At 38.4% G+C, this 19,416-nt stretch overlaps 1 protein-coding gene across 1 annotated transcript; it reads left to right on the forward strand.

Moving 5' to 3' along the window:
- The first annotated feature begins 4,522 nt into the window (after positions 1-4,522).
- On the forward strand, positions 4,523-18,021 carry dkk3b (dickkopf WNT signaling pathway inhibitor 3b). The gene is made up of 7 exons (XM_041794868.1): positions 4,523-4,923; positions 5,521-5,643; positions 5,778-5,858; positions 10,768-10,860; positions 13,649-13,793; positions 14,617-14,767; positions 16,858-18,021. The coding sequence occupies exons 1-7, from the start codon at positions 4,729-4,731 to the stop codon at positions 16,880-16,882; spliced, it is 813 nt and encodes a 270-aa protein (XP_041650802.1). The 5' UTR covers positions 4,523-4,728; the 3' UTR covers positions 16,883-18,021.
- The last annotated feature ends 1,395 nt before the right edge of the window (positions 18,022-19,416 follow it).

Raw genomic sequence — 19,416 nt, forward strand, 5'->3', positions numbered from 1 at the left:
ATTGTTACTGGGGTTTGAAGGCTGTAACAAAAAATTAAGCGAGAACCAATTCCAGAAATCGCCCAAAAGAAATAAAATATCACAATGAAGTTTTTTTTAGTTTGGATGAGGTGGAAAATGTGCCCTAAGAACGAAAGGGCATGACTATTATATGGGAAAAGAATAGGTAAAAAAATAAAAACACCATGAAAAAATGATGTAAAGCACAAGGTGTGTGACTTGATGCATTGAGGACACTTTTTGATTTCTAATCTATAAGGGACAAATTTCATCCATTCCTGTTTGATTCAAATGTACTTTAGCAAAGATATTGAACAGCTTTATTCTAGCATTTCTACCCAATATCCCATCCAGTATTTACATTTATTGTGTGCCCCATGAAACAGTTTCTCCTTGCATGATTAATAAAGTGCAACCCAAATTCCCAAATGTTGCTGTTTCAAACTTAAAAACAGATTGCAATGATTTGCAAATCTAACCAACCCATATTACACTCACAGTTGAACATAATCAACATTTTAGACATTGAAACTGAGACAATTTACCATTTTGTGGATTTGATGGTTGCAACATTTCTCAAAAAGTAGGGACAGGCAACAAAATGCTGGAAAAGTGATACTAATGAAATACAGGTGGAGCAGCAACCAATTAGAACCAGTTAGGTTAAATGGCAACAGGGGAATAACATGACTGGGTATAAAAGGAGCATCTTAGAAAGCCAGAGTCTCTGAATCAAAGATAGACAGAGGTTCACCAGTCTTTGTAAAAACTGTCTAAAAATGTTGGAACAATTTCAGAAAAAATCCCCTAAATGTAAAATTATGAATACTTTTAATATCCCCTACAGAAAAAAACATCATCTAAAGGCTCTGGGAACATTTCCTCGTGCAATGGACAAGGCAGAAGGCTGATTGAATGCTTGTGATCTTTGCCTCAGGTGGCACTGCATTGTAAACAGGCATGAATCTGCATCAGAAATCACTGGCCTGGGCTCAGAAACACTCCATCGTCTATCAACACAGTTTGATGTGACATCCAAAAATGCAAGTTAAAGCTGTGTCATGCAAAAAAGAAGTCTGATTTGAAATGCTGCTTTCTCTTCCCTGGGCCAAAGCTAATTTAAAACAGACTGAGCCAGAATCAAAAATTGTTCAGTGGTCAGATGAATCAAAATTTGAAACTGATTTGGAAACCACTGATGTTGTGTCCTGTGGACTATGGAGAGAGACAATCCAGCTTGTTCTCAGTGAACAGTTAAAAAGCCCGCATCTCTGATGGTTGGGCTTGCCTTGGTGTCTCCAGTGTGGGCAGCTTACACATCTGGAAAGTCCAGATGAAATGTCTGCTATGTGTTACTAAACCACAGCAACCATCCCAACAGCATGGCATCATGGTAGAAGAGTCCAGGTGCTGAACTTACCCGCCTGAGGTCCAGATCTTTCACCAATAGAAAACATTTTGGGCACAATAAAACGAAAAACCCAGCAATGAATATCCAGACCTGTTGAGCAGCTAGAATCCTACATCAGATAAGAATAGGACAACATCGCTCTCCCAAAACTCAAGCAACAGGTCTCCTCAAATGCCAGATGTTTACAGACTGTTGTTAAAAGAAGACAGGATGCTACACAATGGTTAACATGGCCCTATTCCCATTTTTTAGATGTGTTGCTGCCATCACATTCAAAATGATCAAATAATTTTCATGAAATGGTAAAATTTCTCAGTTTCAACCAGGGGCGTCACCAGACCCCTTTTACTGGGGCACATGCCCCAGTATAAATGAGCTGTGCCCCAGTATCAGGGACGGAGTGGCCATCGGGAGCAGGGCCGTTTCTGGGCATAGGCGATATAGGCGGTTGCTTAGGGCGCCAGAGTGAGGGGGCTGCCTTCATGAGCCATGAACATTTTTAATAAGTCCACCAATGCAACAGATCATCAGCTCCTACACTCATCTAACCTCTGCGTCCTCATTCGTGAAACAGTTGAGCCTCACCTCAGCTCTCTCTCTCTCCATGCGCGCCCCCGGTATATGCACACTGGGACCCAGCAAGACGTTAAGAGAAAAATAGTTTTTTTTTTTTTCCTTGTTCACACAGCGCTGGACAGGGTGTAGAGATGGAGTCCTGAGTCGGATAGCTAACACCCTACCTGCCCATTTCTCCTGATTTCCTGACCATTAAAACCTGCTTGTGCAGTGTGTGTCATCCCTCTCTCCAACCTGCACCCGCATCGTGCATGTCCAATTCCTCCTAAAGTCTGACCATCCACATAATGTATAGAATGACATAAACTACGTTCAGTTTAAGAAATTATAATATTGCATTCACTTAAGCACTGCCCTTGGAAAATAAGGGTTTTCACTGTTCTAGTCAGTTTTCTCACTGAATGGAGCATGAGAGAAAATACACCCTCATCAGCCATGACAGCTGGCGGCCTAGACTAATTTAACCCTGGTTATAATGTCAGGGTCATATTTACAGACTTTATGTACACATCGTTTGTTTTTTAAGCCGTAGGTGGAATTGTTTTCCTGATCATTATTTGCGAGTGCCAAAAAGCACAGCGTACTCCAGTCTGCTCCTACAGAGTTCGTTTTTACTCTTTATGTCCCTTCCTGTCCTTGTCCATAAATTAAATGCATTATGAAAGGGGGGTGGGGGCACCAAATTGTAAGTTCGCCTAGGGCACCAAAAGCCGTGTTTCCATCAGGGGTCTGGTTTGATTCAGTTCAGTTTGGTATGGTTTGGTACGCTAAAGCCCAAAATAGTTTGCGTTTCCACAGACGCCCATGCCCTCAATTGGTGGGCGGGGCTGTAAAAGCATGCATGTTAACTCACAGACAGCGCAAGTCTGCTGTTCCAGCAGCAGAGTTGTAGAAAGGATGAGTGACAGAAATCAGCAGGGAATAAGCAGTAAACAGCTTTATTTCATCTGAAAGTGCTTTTTTAAAAATAACTACATTTTAATGTTGTTAATCCCTGTCAGTACAGATTCTCAGCTGATGGAACATGTGTACAGAGGCAGTTTGAGTCGTAATGCTACATTACATGTGAATATACCTAGTCTAGAACAGTTTATACGACAAAATATAAAAAGTTTAGAGCTGTATTGTGAGAATTTGCTGCAATAGAATTAAGGTAAAAGTTCAGCCTGTGTTAAAATCAAGCTAGATTAAGTCAGAAATCCTGGGTGTGCTGATCTCTTTTAAAATAGTCTGTAGCCTGAAGTTTTACAAACACACTCCACAATCACAGAGCGATGTTCTCACAGGTTACCTAACGTAAGGAGTAGACCAATAACTAGTTACAGAAGAGAATGAACTGTTCAAAGGCTTCGTATTCACAAACTTAAGCATTAAGTTTCTCATCCATCGCAGATGGATCAGGCTGATGTGAGCCTTCAGGCTCTGCTTTGTGTTCTTAAAATCAGGTCCAGATAAACATCAGGAAACTTGATTTGTGGCCAGATACCAATATCTGTTGACTAGGAAACAGTTTGGATCTCCGTTGAGTCCAAATATTTCCCATTTAGGCAATTATTAGTCCGTTTTTCCCCTGTTTTCGCCCGTTTCTCACAGCGCAGACTTCCGTGTTTTGAAGCCCGGAGGCGAGGAGCTGATTCCCGCGCTGACATGACGTCAGTGCAGCCCCTATTGTTGTGTGTGTAGCTCCACTTTTTTGGTACTGATAGATAAGACTGGCACCCCTATGGAAGGGTGCCGAAAAGTGGGACGGTACGGGTCGGTTTTTTATGACGCTTTCCAACATTTGCTCTGTGAGAACGCAAAAAAATGCGTGCCGTTCCGCGCTGAACTGAGCAGGACCGCTTGGTGGAAACGACCTAAAGATGGCTAGAACTGGCCCTGATCTGACTTGAGTTCTAACTTGCCATTGTTTATGTTATATATGCTTTTGCTGCCATGTTCAAAGTGTTCATAGTTGTTAAAAGAAATATGTTCTTACACTCATTAATATCTCAAGTACTAGTTTTAGTAAGAGTCTGGCAGTGGGGTGGGGTAGTGTGTGTGTGTGTAGGTGTGTGTGTGTGGGGGGTGTATGTGTGTGTGGGAGGAAGGGGATATAGTAGGGGGCCTGTGCCCCAGTAGAGCTTTATGCCTAGCAATGCCCCTGGTTTCAACCTGGTATTTTTTATGTTTTATTGTCAATAGTAAAATGGCTTTATAAGATAGCAAATCATGCCATATTTTGTAATTTACATGTAACACAGTGGCCCAGCTCTTTAAGATTTGAAGTTGCAAGTATTAATCCTGCAGTTAACTTGATACTGGCCTTATCCTTCACTTAAGTATAACAAAATACCCGTCAAAACCATCTGTGTGCCTCTTCCTGCCTCCTCCACGGACGTGTTTGATGTCTCACTTTAATATGTGGGATGAACTTCCTTTGCAGATCACATCTGGCAGCCCCTGCTACCAGCTTTTGATCTTTCTTTAACCATTTGTGTTACAATAAGTCCTTTTTAAATATCGTTGTAACGAGCCATCAGATTGAGACATGACTTCACGAAATGCAATTTGACTCTTTTCCACGCCATTAAACCTGATTCGTCTGGTTTATAGCTCAGCCAGCACCACTCCTCACTCAGACTTTCCAAATAAAACGGATCCAGCTGTGTGCGGCTGTGCGCCTTCGGTGCGTCACACTGCTCTGCTGCTCGGTAGAAGGGGCAGGCAGTGGCGAAAAGGACAAGGAAGAGAGAGGAAAGATGTCCAGTATCATGATTCTGTCTGTGTCGTTGAGTTTGTGCCTGTTGTGGGTTACCGGAGGCTCGACGCGGAGCGGGGCTGTGATCCTGCGGGATGCACTGGAGCGGAATCCGCTCAGTCTCAACGACATGTTCCGGGAGGTGGAGGAGCTGATGGAGGACACTCAGCACATACTGGAAGAGGCTGTGGACCAGGTCTGCGTCATCGTTTGTTCATTCATAAGTGCAGTGTTGCAGTAATGGCTGCGTGTAGAACAACTAAAATCATTTACCAATATCTAAGTCAAGGGCTTCATCTAATCTATCACATCAATAGGTCATACAAGTTACCTTTTTCTTTGGTGGTCAGTTTAAATATGACCACCAGGCTGCGGTGTTTTTGTAACATTGCACGTATTTTCGATGTCTGTCTGATCTGCGTCTGAACCATAAAACCTCAGTATCTGTTTAAGTGGTAACAATCCTGTCAATCTCAGAGGAAAAAGTAAGAACGTGAGACTTATATATTGGTTTGACAGTGGACCATATTTATAAAACTTACACCAAGCAGACTGGAAGGCTTATAGTTCCTTTTATTATGCAGGACTGGATTTTTTTTTTTTTTTTTTTTACCTGCCTATACAAGTGAGTCCTGCTGATGGCTTATCACAGTCCTTGGATATCTTTCTAGAAGTTCTCCAGTCTTCCTTTATGTCTCCTAGGATACTTTTATACTTTAACTGCCAGCATATGCTTTACTGTTTGAAAGAGTTATGAATGAAGGCACATGAATCATAAAATTCAATCCAACAGATAACTACTGAGAGTGCAAAATCCTCTTCCTCGCTGGATCTGCTTCCCAACTACCACAACCAGACAAGCAGGACGATAAAGGATGGAGACAGGGTGGTTCGGGTCCTAGACAGAGTTGATAAGGTAAAAGTTGAATATAGTAGGTCACATTCACAAGGACTATCATCATTAAGAAATACAGATTTTGTCCCATGAAAACTTTATGTATTGTTTTTCTGTCTGAGCTCTAATTAAAAACATTATTTTTTCACTGAAAGGAAACTAATAATAAAACAGGAGAGAGTCATCTTTCACACACCCACATGGAGATGTCTGGCCTGTGGAACTCTGTGGATCATGTGAGTCTTTTCCCCTCTCTGTCTGGTCTGTGTGAATAATTAGAGAACTATGGGCCTGAAGCATTCTGCCATATGTTTCCTGTTAATTGGGTTCACTCCTGATGCTGACATGAGCAGTATTACACAAAATACCTTATCAAGATGTAACGTTTAATAGAATAGGCTTGGGAGATTGAAAATGGCTGTGTGATGTTGTTGCTTTCCTACCTGAAAGCTTGTCATTTTATGTGTCAGGAAGCTGGAAATGAAATCCAACCACTCCAGTTAAACGTTTCTCTTTTAGTGATGAGACAAACTGCAAAGGGGTGCCCTTTGGAAACATAGTCTGTTATCTTGTCACTTTCCTGTGAACATCAGTCATATGTTTTTGAACTTCACAGTGTTATCATATTGAGTGAATGAGTCAAATGTTTCCATCTTAACAAGTCCCCTCAGTTTAGTAAATATTTAGAGTGTCTTAGAGGAGATAAACTGGTGGAGAGCTTTCTGAAACTGTGGCTGTATTGTCTCAACCTGTTTTATAAAGAATGAGATCATGCAGCAGACAGACCTACCATATACTTTTCATATTTTTACCAGCAGGCAGCTAGCTTTGGATGAGGTCGTTGTTCCTGCTTGCTGCCTGTTTTGCAGTTTTATTTCACAACGGCGGTTATGATCTCTTGCTTTCCTGGCTGCTGTACAGAAAGTGGTTGTGTTAATGGAGACTGCTACTGGAAAAAATACCAGGGAAGCAAGTAAGCCCACAAGCCAGGCAAGCCTTCATAGTCCTGTAAAACAACACACTGTACAGAAGTTTCACTCACTGCAGTTTTGATTTGGTTTTTAAACAAGAACAATAAAGATTTACTTAAATTTAGTGATTGAGCACTTTTAGAAATACCCCGTAAAGATTTATTCTCTGGTTTGAAGACAAAAGGTTAAAGGACTACAGGGATACGTTTGGTTGAAATGTGAGCAATTTCAGTTGCTAACAGTTTGGACCATCGTCATATGAGATTTTAACAGCTGGAAGGTTTTTTAAATACCTGAAATAGATGTCTCCTTGTGCCTCCAACCTGAATCGCAAGAGATTTATATCAGTGTCTTTACTCTCTTTTAATTACAGCAGCTATTAAGCAATCATTCAAGTCACAAAGGAAAGTTAAAAACAAAAGATAAGCTTAATAATTAACATTCAATGAAACCAAAAAGCATGCGCTTTTACAACACTAAAAATTACTAAATAACTGAACTAAAATATCACAGGTCCAGAATATCCCCTTCACTATCCTTGAACAGAAGTCACCCTCTCTTGTACTTTAACCTGACCCTGACAGATCCTCATTTGAAAACTGAAATGGATCCAGCTCCCTTTGAATATCAGGCCCAGCATTTCTCTTTGATATATCTCTATAATAGCATTTGTGACAGATGAGGTACAGAGTGAAGTCTGGACTGATAAAAAAAGTGATTTCTCTGGGATACAGGATGGTGCTTTTGTCTTTTTAGCTACTTCTTAGTTATGTCACTGTTTCACACAAAAGCTAATGTTTAAATGCTGTATGATGAAATTAGACCTGACCTTCTGGCATAAAAAGAAAGTAGTCAGCAGTTCAAGTATCAAGTGAACACTTGCTCTAAGATGTGGTCTAACTGTGGGCTCTGTGTTAAGGCAGTCGTCACCAACTTAAGATTCCCTATGATGTTAACAGAGAAAGAAAGATCTACCTGCCCAAATTCACCGTTTACTTCATAATCAATAGTTTTTTATTTTATGTACATCCAAACTAATCAATAATGTCTCACTTCAAAAGCTTGTCCATGAACATCTGACCATTTTGCTTTAGTGTGTTAATAGACTGCTGAAATCATGACACTTGGCATCCAATGTAGCCATTAGTTACAATTCATGAGCCTTCCAATCCAATCACACCATCTTTAAAATACTTTCACTAAAACACATTTTATTAAATCTGTGTTTCAATAATACAAGATAGTTAACTGAAAAGTCTTAGGTGTGGGGTAAACAGAAAAAACTAATGGAGGAACCTAACGCACAACTAAAAAACTGTTATAACAGTAGTTAAAAAAAACAGGAGAAATTCACAGAAAGATAAATGTACTAGAAACTCTGTCCATCAGGGAACAAAATCCAAAGGCAAATTACAAAATCCATATACCAGAAAAAAACGCAACTAAAACTCACAGGAAAACACGGTGGATACATTCTACAAACTGACACAGAAGACAGACTAAACATATACAAGGAAAATTAGACACGGGTGAGACTAGAACAAACACAGTGGAGTGAAAAGACTTAAGAGTTAAAGGTCACATATTATGCAAAATACAGTTTTGAGGTTTTTCCAACAAGAATATGTGCCCCTGGCCTGTCCAAAATCCCCCCAAATATTAGAGCCCCCCCTTCCCCCAGCCTTTCAGAAAATGTGTGCTGAAACAAGACGTTCTCAGATTTTCCCCTCATGATGTCATGTGTGGAGTTAGCACTGCCCCCAGGTTCGACTGGCCCCTCCCCACTTGGAAGAAAGTTCTGCCCTCCTCTCCAGGTCAGAGCCACATCCACTTCCTGACAGGGGTGGAGTCAGACAGCTCATTAACATTTAAAGCTCTGAAACAGAGGGTAGACATGCAAAAATCCAATACTGGAGGGTTTTTTCAATGACAAACTTCATTGGCATGCTTTGGGGACCTCTGAGACCAAAATAAACTTTTCTTAAAAGGGTAAAATATGTGACCTTCAAACACATGAGACACAAGGGACAAGGATTACAAAATAAAACAGGAAACATGAGAATCTCAATGAGAGAACAACAAGGATACACACAGGAATACAGGGAGAGAAGACTGACAAAATAACACATAAATACCACTCACTTGGGAAAAACTATTAAGAAAAACTCAAGGAGAATGATTACAGTGTAGTAAACCACAGGAAAAACACTGGGGGGTAAACTTGGGAATAATAATCAAGACACAAACAAAGGAAGGGATTTAAACAATAAAAGGCCCTTTCCTACCCTGACCAAGCTTGTCAAAATACTCGACATGCCACATTTCCCATGAGTAGACTGGTCATGGTTCACACTGAAGCCGATCAAGGCCTTCAACCTTTTTGTTACAAATAGGTAGTAAGCATAATCACATTTAAACTGAACCAGGGTTTCTATCTCACCATAAATGTTTGACCGCTGTTCTGTGCTGGTGCTCCACCATCCACCTCTGCCCTTCAACCATCCTAAGTCTGCCACTGCTTGGTTTTACAAAAACAAGCCAACTGACACACAGTTCTTGCTGGCCAATGTGGCTATTTCATTCCACAAGTCCCTTTGCTTTTGTAATTTACCCCCCCTCCTAAGGTGTTGGTACTCTGTGGCTCTTTTAACTGAACATAACCAAAAGCTAGCTGTTAGCATTCTGGAGAACACTCAATCAGCCTTGGGTTCACTGGCTTCATTCTCTGGCATTTATGAAAACCAGAACAATTTTCTGCTGGTTTGTGAAAAAAAAACTTTATAACTGTTCCATACAAGCCCCCAGCCTCTCTGCCCTCTCTTTAAAGGTTCCCTAGTTCACCGATTTAACAGCTATTGGAGGGCCAGAAGCAATTTCACTGGCAATGTTACAGAAAGAGACATATAAACAGGATTGGTTGTTGTTTATGAGTGGACTCAGTTTTTTTCTGCAGTGCTTTTTGAAACAGAAGAAATACATTTTGGAGAGGCTTAACCTGTTAATCTTCTCGTATAACTAATAACAGCTGTTTTCATCTGGAATCTGTTAAGATAATTGCAGGGTATGATGAGTAGTGTGGTCCATAGTCGTAGTTTTCAATAGCTCTCTTTTGCCTCAAAAAGCATCTCATGACATCATTATTTCTGCAAATATATAAATACTGATTAAACATGTAGAAAATCATTTTTTGTGTTTTTTCTTTAAAGGCTCCATGAACTGAATAACCCAGGTAGGAAAAAACTGTTAACTCTGAGAATTAAGTTTTAATATCTGAGACACACTGTAGTACACACATGGTTTAAAGGATTCAAAAAAGACATTATTAGGGCACATGACAGCTGTGGCATGAAAAATGTCTGTCTTTATATTATAAGTAACCCTTTAATAATCCAACAGCTTTTAGATCCCATCTCTTTCTTTGACAAAGTCTGCTCTGCCTAAATAATGAAAGCTGTTTCAAGCACTTGGCTCTGCGTCTGCTGATTTTTTCAGAGAGAACACAAAGATAGAGACTCACAAAGTTAAACATTGAAATGGAGAGTTCACAGCAGGCTTGGGTTGCTTTTGGCAGACACTGTTTCCTTAGACCACTGGAAAAGAGTCAAACTATATCTCAGATATCTGATTAGCATTCAAAAGTTTGAACAGCAGAAGCAATCCAATCTACTGAGATTTATGATACAAGAAAAAGAAAAACTTGAGCTCCCTCTGAAGTTCTGCACTCAGCCATTTATTGGCTGCAAGTTATTTTGATGATAAGCCTCTCCTCTAGAAATGAGAAGTCACTGACGTCCATCAGATAGTTTCCATGGAGATGGAGAGGCTGGAAAAAAACATTATCTGAAACCATCTACCACAAGACCCAACAAAAACAGGGGTGCAGTAAACAACTGCTACTGTGATACAAAGAAGTCCGCTATTGTTCATATGTTAGTGTGACATTCCTGTTTTATATGAAATTGCTTCTTTAGTTATTGTGATTATTTCATCCAAAATACAAAACATAGATTATAGTTCAAATGCACAATTCAAAATGGTCTTTTTTCTGTAGAACTAGATGTACAACTGATCCTTTGCAATGACATCATGTAAATGAACACAAATCCTGATCAAGGTCGAAGTTTTTTCTTAATGTTTCTTTCACTGAACTAAAAGGTGTTATCTCTCAACCCAGGAATGCATGGTGGATGAGGACTGTGGGGATCTGAAATACTGCCTGTATGAGATAGAGAACTCCAGGTGCCTCCCCTGCATACCAACAGATATGGTGAGGATTGAGTGTGTTCAGTTTGTAGGTACTGTTCTTTGTCATTAAAGCTGCACTGATGCACATTTCTACCCCGAGTTTAAGTTATATATGAAGGAAATGTGGCTGTGACAAACCCCAAATGACTTACTGTCTAAATTTGCAGTTTCCCTAAAGCCTTTTGGACCTTTCCAGCATCTTCTAGCATATTATTTTGGTTTTGTCTCAAAGTTGTATTAGCTGATTAACCTCTTCTGCAGTGAGAAAAAGCTGCTTTTTAGGCTGGATAGCTCTGATAAACTGACTGTATTCTACCTACAGTGGACTTGACAACAAAAACACTATTCAAGTCTAGTTTGTGAAAAAAATAACATTTGCTCCTCAAGAACCTCATATTATTCTCCAGCTGCAGTAACCTTGCAAAGCAGATGGATACACCCATTTCCTTGTGTTTCACTGGCGAATCCATCTTGCAGAGCTCCCATCTGAACCGTTTGGGCCCAGATATAAAGTGACAGGACCAATCAGCGGCGAGGGGCAGTACTGTCAGGCGCGGCAGAGTTGTGACGTAAACAAGCAGCAGCAAGAGGCTAGTGCAGTTATGGCAGAAGAGCTTAGCGTGGATGCTGCTAAAGCACCAGTTTTATCAGAACTTGATGACATTTCTTTGTTAAAAGAAGAACAAAGAACACCAGTGAGTTGTTTTCTTTTCAAAAACGACAAAAGTCAAGTACTTACATGTCTATAGTCGCCATGTTTTCGTGTTATTTCTTGGTAGCTGTGCACGCACAGTTCGATAGCGGCTACATCACGTGTTTGTTGCTCTGATTGGCTGTAGAGATCTGACAGACAGAACGTTCATCCAACCACACTCCAAGTTTTTTTCAAAGCCTCTGCCTTTTCCCATATTTTTCCTATTGAAGCTCTCCCAGATGGATGAGTGAAACAAATCCATCTGGCGTGTCAGGTTGCAGTGGATGCTGGCTGAAACATAGTTTAGAAAATAATGAATATTACATGAGGTTTAACTGAATTAAAATATATTTGGTATGTGACAACAGAATTACTCCGAATGAATGGATACTATGTAGTTTAAGTTTTAACATAGGCTCTTACTTTATAACCTCCCCTTTATCCAACTGGTCATGAATCTTAAGTGTGAAAGTAATATCACTGCCAAACCTCCTGTCATAACATGGAATAAGAGAAAATAAATAATAATTTAACAAATACATAGAAAATCAGTTTGGCTCCAGTTGCAGTATTGATAGTGAACTCATATCCTACTGGAATCAATTCTTTGTATTATATCCACGTAAATCAGAAGTACCTTGTCAGAATTTCTATCTCTGTTTTTTGGTTAAGGGACACAAAAATAATACATGGCCAAAGTCAGCTGGTGAAAACTCTTTTCATTCAAGGAAACAGCACCCTCTGTCTGCTGTGTGCCATTATCTTGTCTATGTAGTATTATAAAGCAGGAGTTCTCAACCTTTTCAGCCGACGACCCCCAAAATAAAGGTGTCAGAGGCCGGGGACCCCCAGTGTACCTGAAGGTGGCTGAACACAGTCATGCACATTCAAGAATAGTCATGTTGAGACACAGCCATCCATTACAGGGGAAAAATGGCCCAGCCAAACTTGGGGCCAGCAAAATCATAGTCCATTGTAAGTTAAGCTGTGATATTTTATATTTACCCTGATTCATAACCACTCTTATCAAAGAAACAAATGTCTTTTAAATTCATTTGTGCAGTAAGGTGCCCTCTTAAAAATTTTAATCCTTTTGTTTAAAACAAAATTAAAATACATTAAAATAGCTAAAATGGGTTAATAATGATAAACAAAACAGGGAAAGGTGGTGAAATCGGAGTTTTAAAGTAGCAGAAATGGGTTAGAAGTGCCAAAAATTGGATAAAAGTGGCAACAAAAATTAACCAAAAATGGACATATTAAGTGGTAAAAGGACTTTTAAAAGTGGTTGAAATGCCATTTAAGTAGCAAAAATAGGTGGAAATTTGGTGAAATGGGATTTATTAATTAATATAAACTGGCATAAAAGGGTAAACTGAGGCAGAACTAGGCAGAAATGGGTTAAACTGGCAAAAATGGGCATATTAAATTGTGAAATGTGGCGAAAAAAGTGGTAAAGAGGGGTTAATAGTGGCAATAATGGGTCAGCAGAGCCAACAATAGGCAGAGAGTGGAAATATTTGGTTTAGAAGTGGCAAAAACAGGCAGAAAAAACGTGTTGGAAAGGGTTTAAAACTGCCAAAAAATGGGTTTCAAGTGGCAAAAATGGCTTAAAGTTGGCGAGAATTGGTGGGAAAAAAGTGATGACAATGGGTTGAAATCTAGAAAAATTGGTGTAAAGTGGCAACAGCGTAAATTTAAAAAAATATTCCTAGTTTTTTAAGGCATCTGGAGACCCCTCTCAGTGTCTCGGGACCCCCAGTGGGGTCCTGACCCCAACATTGAGAAATACTGTTAAAAAGGACTTCAGTATTGTATTGCACATAAACAGTCTCACTCCTGTGATAAGAGAAGCTACTGATATGACAAATAAGAATTTCACTAAAATAATCATTAACATGACAGATTTCCTCAACAAAGTGCTAGAGAAAATATAAATCCACTCCAGTGTTAACCCTGAACATACATGAAGGTACAAACATGAGAACTAATCTGGTCCTTGACAGGTACCCAAACCCCTTTTTACAGGAACTACTAGGAAGATCCTAAGTGCAGCAACAGACCATTTGTGCTTTACATATTTGTTTTGCATATCAGAATATTTTTCCCCTCACAGCCCTGCACTAAGGATGAAGAGTGTTGCTCCGACCAAATGTGTGTGTGGGGCCAGTGTACAGTCAATGCCACCAGTGGAACAGAGGGAACTATTTGTCAGGGTCAAAGTGACTGCAGGCCGGACCTTTGCTGTGCCTTTCAAAGAGGTGAGCTCAATTAGTGACACCAACACTAACCTGGAAAGGTTGAAGGATGCTTTGTAAAAAAAACACAAGATCTGAAGTGATACATTTTATTCATTATTGTAAAACTACATCCTTAAAATTAGTGAAAATAAATAAAGATTTAATAAGTGACATTTGTGCTTAATTGCTAGCTATGTGTACAGAAACTCCTTAAATGTAAGTTTGTACCCTTTCCTTTTTGTTTTTCCTTTTTTTAAAAATTTTTTTAAAATACATTTCATTTCATCAAAGAAACAATTCAGACCCTGTACTTATATTCTTCAATCTTGACGTATGCATGTCGGTGTATGTTGGAGCTGTGTACATTGCACTACTGCCCAACTCACTCCAATATTTTAATCAGCGATATAAATCAAAAAATGCTTTTCAAAACTGAAACTGTTGTTACTCAGGATACATTACAGACCTTTTTGCAAAAAGCCTTGACTTTATGGTTTGAAGCATCAATTGCAGGCTTTTTTCCATGGTAATGATTTTGCTCTCTTGCATTTACAACCACAGAAATACGTATATGTGTTTCAGACTGCCTTTCTTATGTTATCACCCCCCTCTTGTAGTGTAATTCAAACTGATATCTCTCCTTCCTTTATAGCAAGTTGTCATACTGATAAGCTTAAAGGCTACAACAATACTAAACAAAACTTCATTGACCAAGCTTTTCTCCTAAACTAGTGTAGATGTCTGACATCCCTGAGTATCATATCTGGGCATTTGAATTTAGTTTGTGTTGAACAAGAAGTAGGTGCAAAGTTAAGATTTGTACCTGTCTCTGCTGCTTCTTCAGAGCTATTGTTTCCAGTGTGCAATCCAAGTCCTCAGAAAGGGGAATCCTGTCTGAGCCACCCCAATCTGTTGATGGATATGCTGGCCTGGGACCAGGAAGGTCCCTGGGACCACTGCCCCTGTGCTGATAATCTCCAGTGCCAACCTCATGGGTAAGAGGACAAATATCATGCACATAAAGAATCAAATTCTCTACACCAGGGGTGCCAAACTCAGTCACAGCAAGGGCCAGATTCTGGATACAGGTCTAACCTGAGGGCCTAACAGGGTCACGTTTTTAACTATAAACCACAGGTGTCAAACTCAAGGCCCGGGGGCCAAATCCAGCCCGTGGAACAGTTAAATCTGGCCCGCAGGATGATCTCATTTTTCTGTTATAACTGGCCCATCAGTACGCGGTCTGCAGATTTCCTTAAGTATAAAAATTTGAACTTATCCTTGATGATTTAAGATGTCCTTGTTAAGTCACACAATCTGAAAAAGTAAGGAGTAAAAATATTTAGATAAGAAGTCAGTAATGTGGGAAAAGAAATTAATTTGTGTTTTAATGTCACATTTTCAATCTTGCATCTGACAGTTAGGACTCACACTTAGGATTCTGACTTTTTCTTTCATACTTTGAGCATTTCAACTCATAATTTTGACTTCTCATATAATATTTCAAATCTTTAAGATTCATAATTCTAATTTTAAGTGATATTTTTACCTTTTTTTTAACCAGTTACTCTATATTTTATCTCATATTTTCAACTCCAAAGGTCGACTTCATGATCCCATAGTTTGACCTTTTAGACTCACAATTTAAAATTTTGAATCATATTCTGACTTTTAATTTCATGATTACAAATTTTAGTTCATATTTTGATCTTTTAAACTCATGATTTTGACTTTCTTTCTAATATTTTTGCCTGTAAAAAACATTATTTTTCAATTTCATGTTGTAAGCTTTTTGAACAAATAAATTTCTTTTTCTCTGATTGTGAGCCTTTAACTTTTTAAATGTCAAACTCATTTATCATCAGTGCTAAGTGATTATTTTTCAGATTTTATTACTGGTGAAATGAGGTTGACAGTTATGGTTAAAAAGGTGACCCTGTTAGGCCCTCAGGTTAGACCTGAATCCAGAATCTGGCCCCTGCTGTAACTGACTGTGACACCCCTGCCATAAACTGTTTGACACCTGTGCTCTACAGTGAACAATTAAAGTGTGTGACTGCTAAAATTACTAGGATTTTTTCTTGGAGAAATCTATATGATAGTTGATGAATGTCAGGTGCTCAGAGGCACGTTTCTTTTAATAAGCATAGAGAAATTCCCGTTTTATGCCCATATAAGGGCATGAGCTGCAGGGCAGTATGCAAAGACAGAAGACACGCATGAGTGAGAGAAGTAGCAAAAATATCAGTAACGTCCAAATTAAAATAAATGGTGAAATCAACTACAATACTTTAAAATACTTTGATTTTTTTTAAAAGAAGTCCTATTCCAAATGATACCAAAAGAGTAAGATCTATTTCTGACTTTAGCACCATAAATTGATCTTAGATATATGCTTTAAACACATTAATTGGATGAAATTACTGGTCAGACAGTGTTTTCACCAGAAATGACATGAATCATGCTGTAATAAGAAAAGGATGCATCCCAGCTGAGTTAACAAATAGTAAATAAGAATGACTTGATTAAAACATGCAATTAAAGGATGACACATTTATACCTCATACACTTCTACACATGTGCTGAATTTATATTCATAACATTTTACAGCAAAGATCAAACCCCGTATGTTTACATTCTCGACTATAGTTAAGTTATTTTACATATTATTTGATTTTATGTACATGCTAAATTGATAAGAAAAAATGCAGTAAAATAGAATTTAAATTTCTAGTTTATTGTGTCATTCTTAATCTTGCACATTTAAGCACCAATGAGTGCAAAATTAAACATTTTATCCTTTTTCTATCTATCTATCTATCTATCTATCTATCTATCTATCTATCTATCCTTTTTCTACTCAAACATTTGTAAAAGTGTTCTGAAATGATCTTATATTTATTTCTTGGCTAAGAACAAATCCTAGATAAGAAAACTTTGATGAATTTCAGAATCTTAAAAATTGTGTAAGAGGGTTTTAAGAACAAATTTCTTCATAACAATGATTGGTGAATGAGCTATTGTTTATCCTTTCAGGTATATTAGAAAGATACTGTACATTATTACATGTATTTTCCCCTTTCAGACGAGGATCTATCTGTGGAGAATAATAATGGAGATGGAGAGAGCATGCTGAAGTTATAACTCTGTCCAGGAGCTGCACTAACATCCTTACAATAACCAAAGAGCAGCCCTCCTGCTGATCACATGTGTAACAAAGAACAAAATTTTGTTTCAGGACTTGATTGCACTGCACACTATTTCTGCCTCACAATAATGTAACTGCCATTAAGCAAATAAAAGACTTGTTTTTAGTTTTAGCTGAAAACCAAGAAAGCGTGATTGCGGTATCTATATATCATATATTATGAACATGAATGGATTCTCTTTAAGAGTTGCTGTGTGATATAAAAGGTACAGTTGGCCACTAGAGGGGGAACTTTGACTCTTTTTGTCCTGACAAGATGAGTAACCTGAGAAATAATAAATGTACTTGCCACTTGGACATTAATACATGAATGAGGCTGATGGCCACATAATCGTGGTATTGACTATGCCCCCTAAACATACACCCACTCACACTAAGATGACAACTCTAGGAACTGAGAGGTGACAAAAGAAACCTTTGACTTTCAATCAAGGATTGAAGACTTTTAAGATTTAGTGCCTGTTGACTTCTTTCATTGTTTTTTTTTACAAAGACAAAGAAAATGTATATTTTTTACACTTTAATGAAGGATTCTCCTCCCATCTTGTGTCATACGAACAGCCACTTGTTGAATGGATGAACTTGGTGGGAAAACCAGTCTATTTCTGAAGTATGTTTCTTGCTGTTTCTTGAATGTTTTCATTTTTGTGTTAATGTAAGTAAAGGATTTATAGTGCTTATCATGTAAACACTTTGATTACAACACATTACTCTGTTTTTATCTCACAAAGTTGTTATTCATAAAGTTTGTTTTAATCTATCATTTCTGCCATAAAATAAACAACAAAGTGTATATAAGAGACCTATGCAGTATGTATAAAAGCACTTAGTTAACCATCTGTGTCTTTTAGAGTGTTAACTTGTTACTTTAACTTGGGGGGCATTTGTATTACTGTATTTCAGAGTTGGAGTTTAGGTTTGTTTCTGAGTCTTTCTTTTATCAGTGATATGATGAAATACAGTATGATGACTAGGATTCCTTTAGTTATCATCATGGAGTCCCCTAACAGGTTATAGTTTATTATGAATGAGGCACTGATATCAAAGGTAAATTAAAAATAGATTGGTTGTTAAAAAAAACAGAGTAAAGCAAGTATTTATTTGACATTTTATTTAATCTTTTTGATACATGTCTGCTGAACAAAGCTGAATGTTAACATAGCATGACTTCATCACAAGTCAAGAGCTATATCATAAACTCAAACTGAATAAATGTCTGGTCATTGTTTGCTAAAATCAAAGGTGGACTGGGCCACTTCACTCCTGAGAAAGATTAATGATATTCAAACTCATCAGCCAAACAAATATTCCCAATCACAAGACAGAAATAATAGGGACAGACAGTGCTGCTTTTTCTGCTGCTGGAGGGAAAGTTAGTTTAAATCAGAGGAAGCGCACAGCAGAAGCATAGTATGAGTTAGCCACAAGGCAAAACAAATAGTACCTACCAAAAACTGAAACAGGCACAAAGCAAACGAAGCATCAGTCTTTTGGCCTTGACATTTTCCACCTTTTATTCACTAAAGAAGAGCCTCAGTCAGTTACCTTCTTTCAGTGTCCAGTTCTTCATTTAAAGGGGCAACTGGACTTGCTAGAGGTTCTTGAAGACGTTTCGCTTCTCTTCCAAAAAGCTTGTTCAGTTTTTTCATTTTTTTTTCTTCATGAACTGAAGAAGCCTTTTGGAAGAGAGGCGAAACGTCTTCAAGAACCTCTAGCAAGTCCAGTTGTCCCTTTTAACGAAGAATTGGATGACCATGACCTGGATGAATGAGAACCTACACAGACATCTTCTTTTAGTTGTTACTCTTCTGATGGTTTCCTCTGGTTATAAGGTAGAAAACTAATAATGCCTAGCTGTAGTCTAGCTGTAGAATTGATGGAAACGTAGGAATAAGAAAATCAGTTACATTTTCTTTTTGAAAACAAAGTTTGGGAATTTTTGGGCTTATCACAGGCTTTTACGCTCACATTTTTCCAGACCAAGTAAGCCTTAGTACTTAGATTTGGCTGCTCCCTAATACCGAGTACAAATAGGAGTAGTTTAGAACATATATTTTCAAAGATGTTCGCCATCCTTTCTCTTGACAATTTATCACTGCATAGTTTCCCTTCTCCTCTACTTTTGTCTAACCTAATTTATGTTAAAATATCAACAAACTGCTGAAATGGCTCCAACTTTGACTACATATCACATACAGAGTACAATATCTACTTTGTTTCATGAGCACTACTATTGAAGCTTTGTATCAGCACCTCACCCATATCCGATACTGTATCAGTATCTTTGCATCCACCTTGTATGGTGCAAAAATAATTACCTCCTGAGAAGTAGGAAAAGTTTTAGCCCATACCCACTCCGACTTCCCAAGTTCCCCTGGGCATTTACTTTGGACCCCCAAAGATTGAGATTTATTCACATTTCACAGGTAACCAATT

Source organism: Cheilinus undulatus, linkage group 9, assembly GCF_018320785.1.
Source record: "Cheilinus undulatus linkage group 9, ASM1832078v1, whole genome shotgun sequence".
NCBI lineage: Eukaryota > Metazoa > Chordata > Actinopteri > Labriformes > Labridae > Cheilinus > Cheilinus undulatus.

Excerpts from the sequence above, each read along its gene's own strand:
- dkk3b (XM_041794868.1), top strand. The coding sequence starts at position 4,729 with ATGTCCAGTATCATGATTCTGTCTGTGTCGTTGAGTTTGTGCCTGTTG. Across the intron at positions 5,644-5,777 it reads TCCTAGACAGAGTTGATAAG|GAAACTAATAATAAAACAGG; the intron begins GTAAAAGTTGAA and ends TTTCACTGAAAG. Across the intron at positions 10,861-13,648 it reads CCTGCATACCAACAGATATG|CCCTGCACTAAGGATGAAGA; the intron begins GTGAGGATTGAG and ends TTCCCCTCACAG.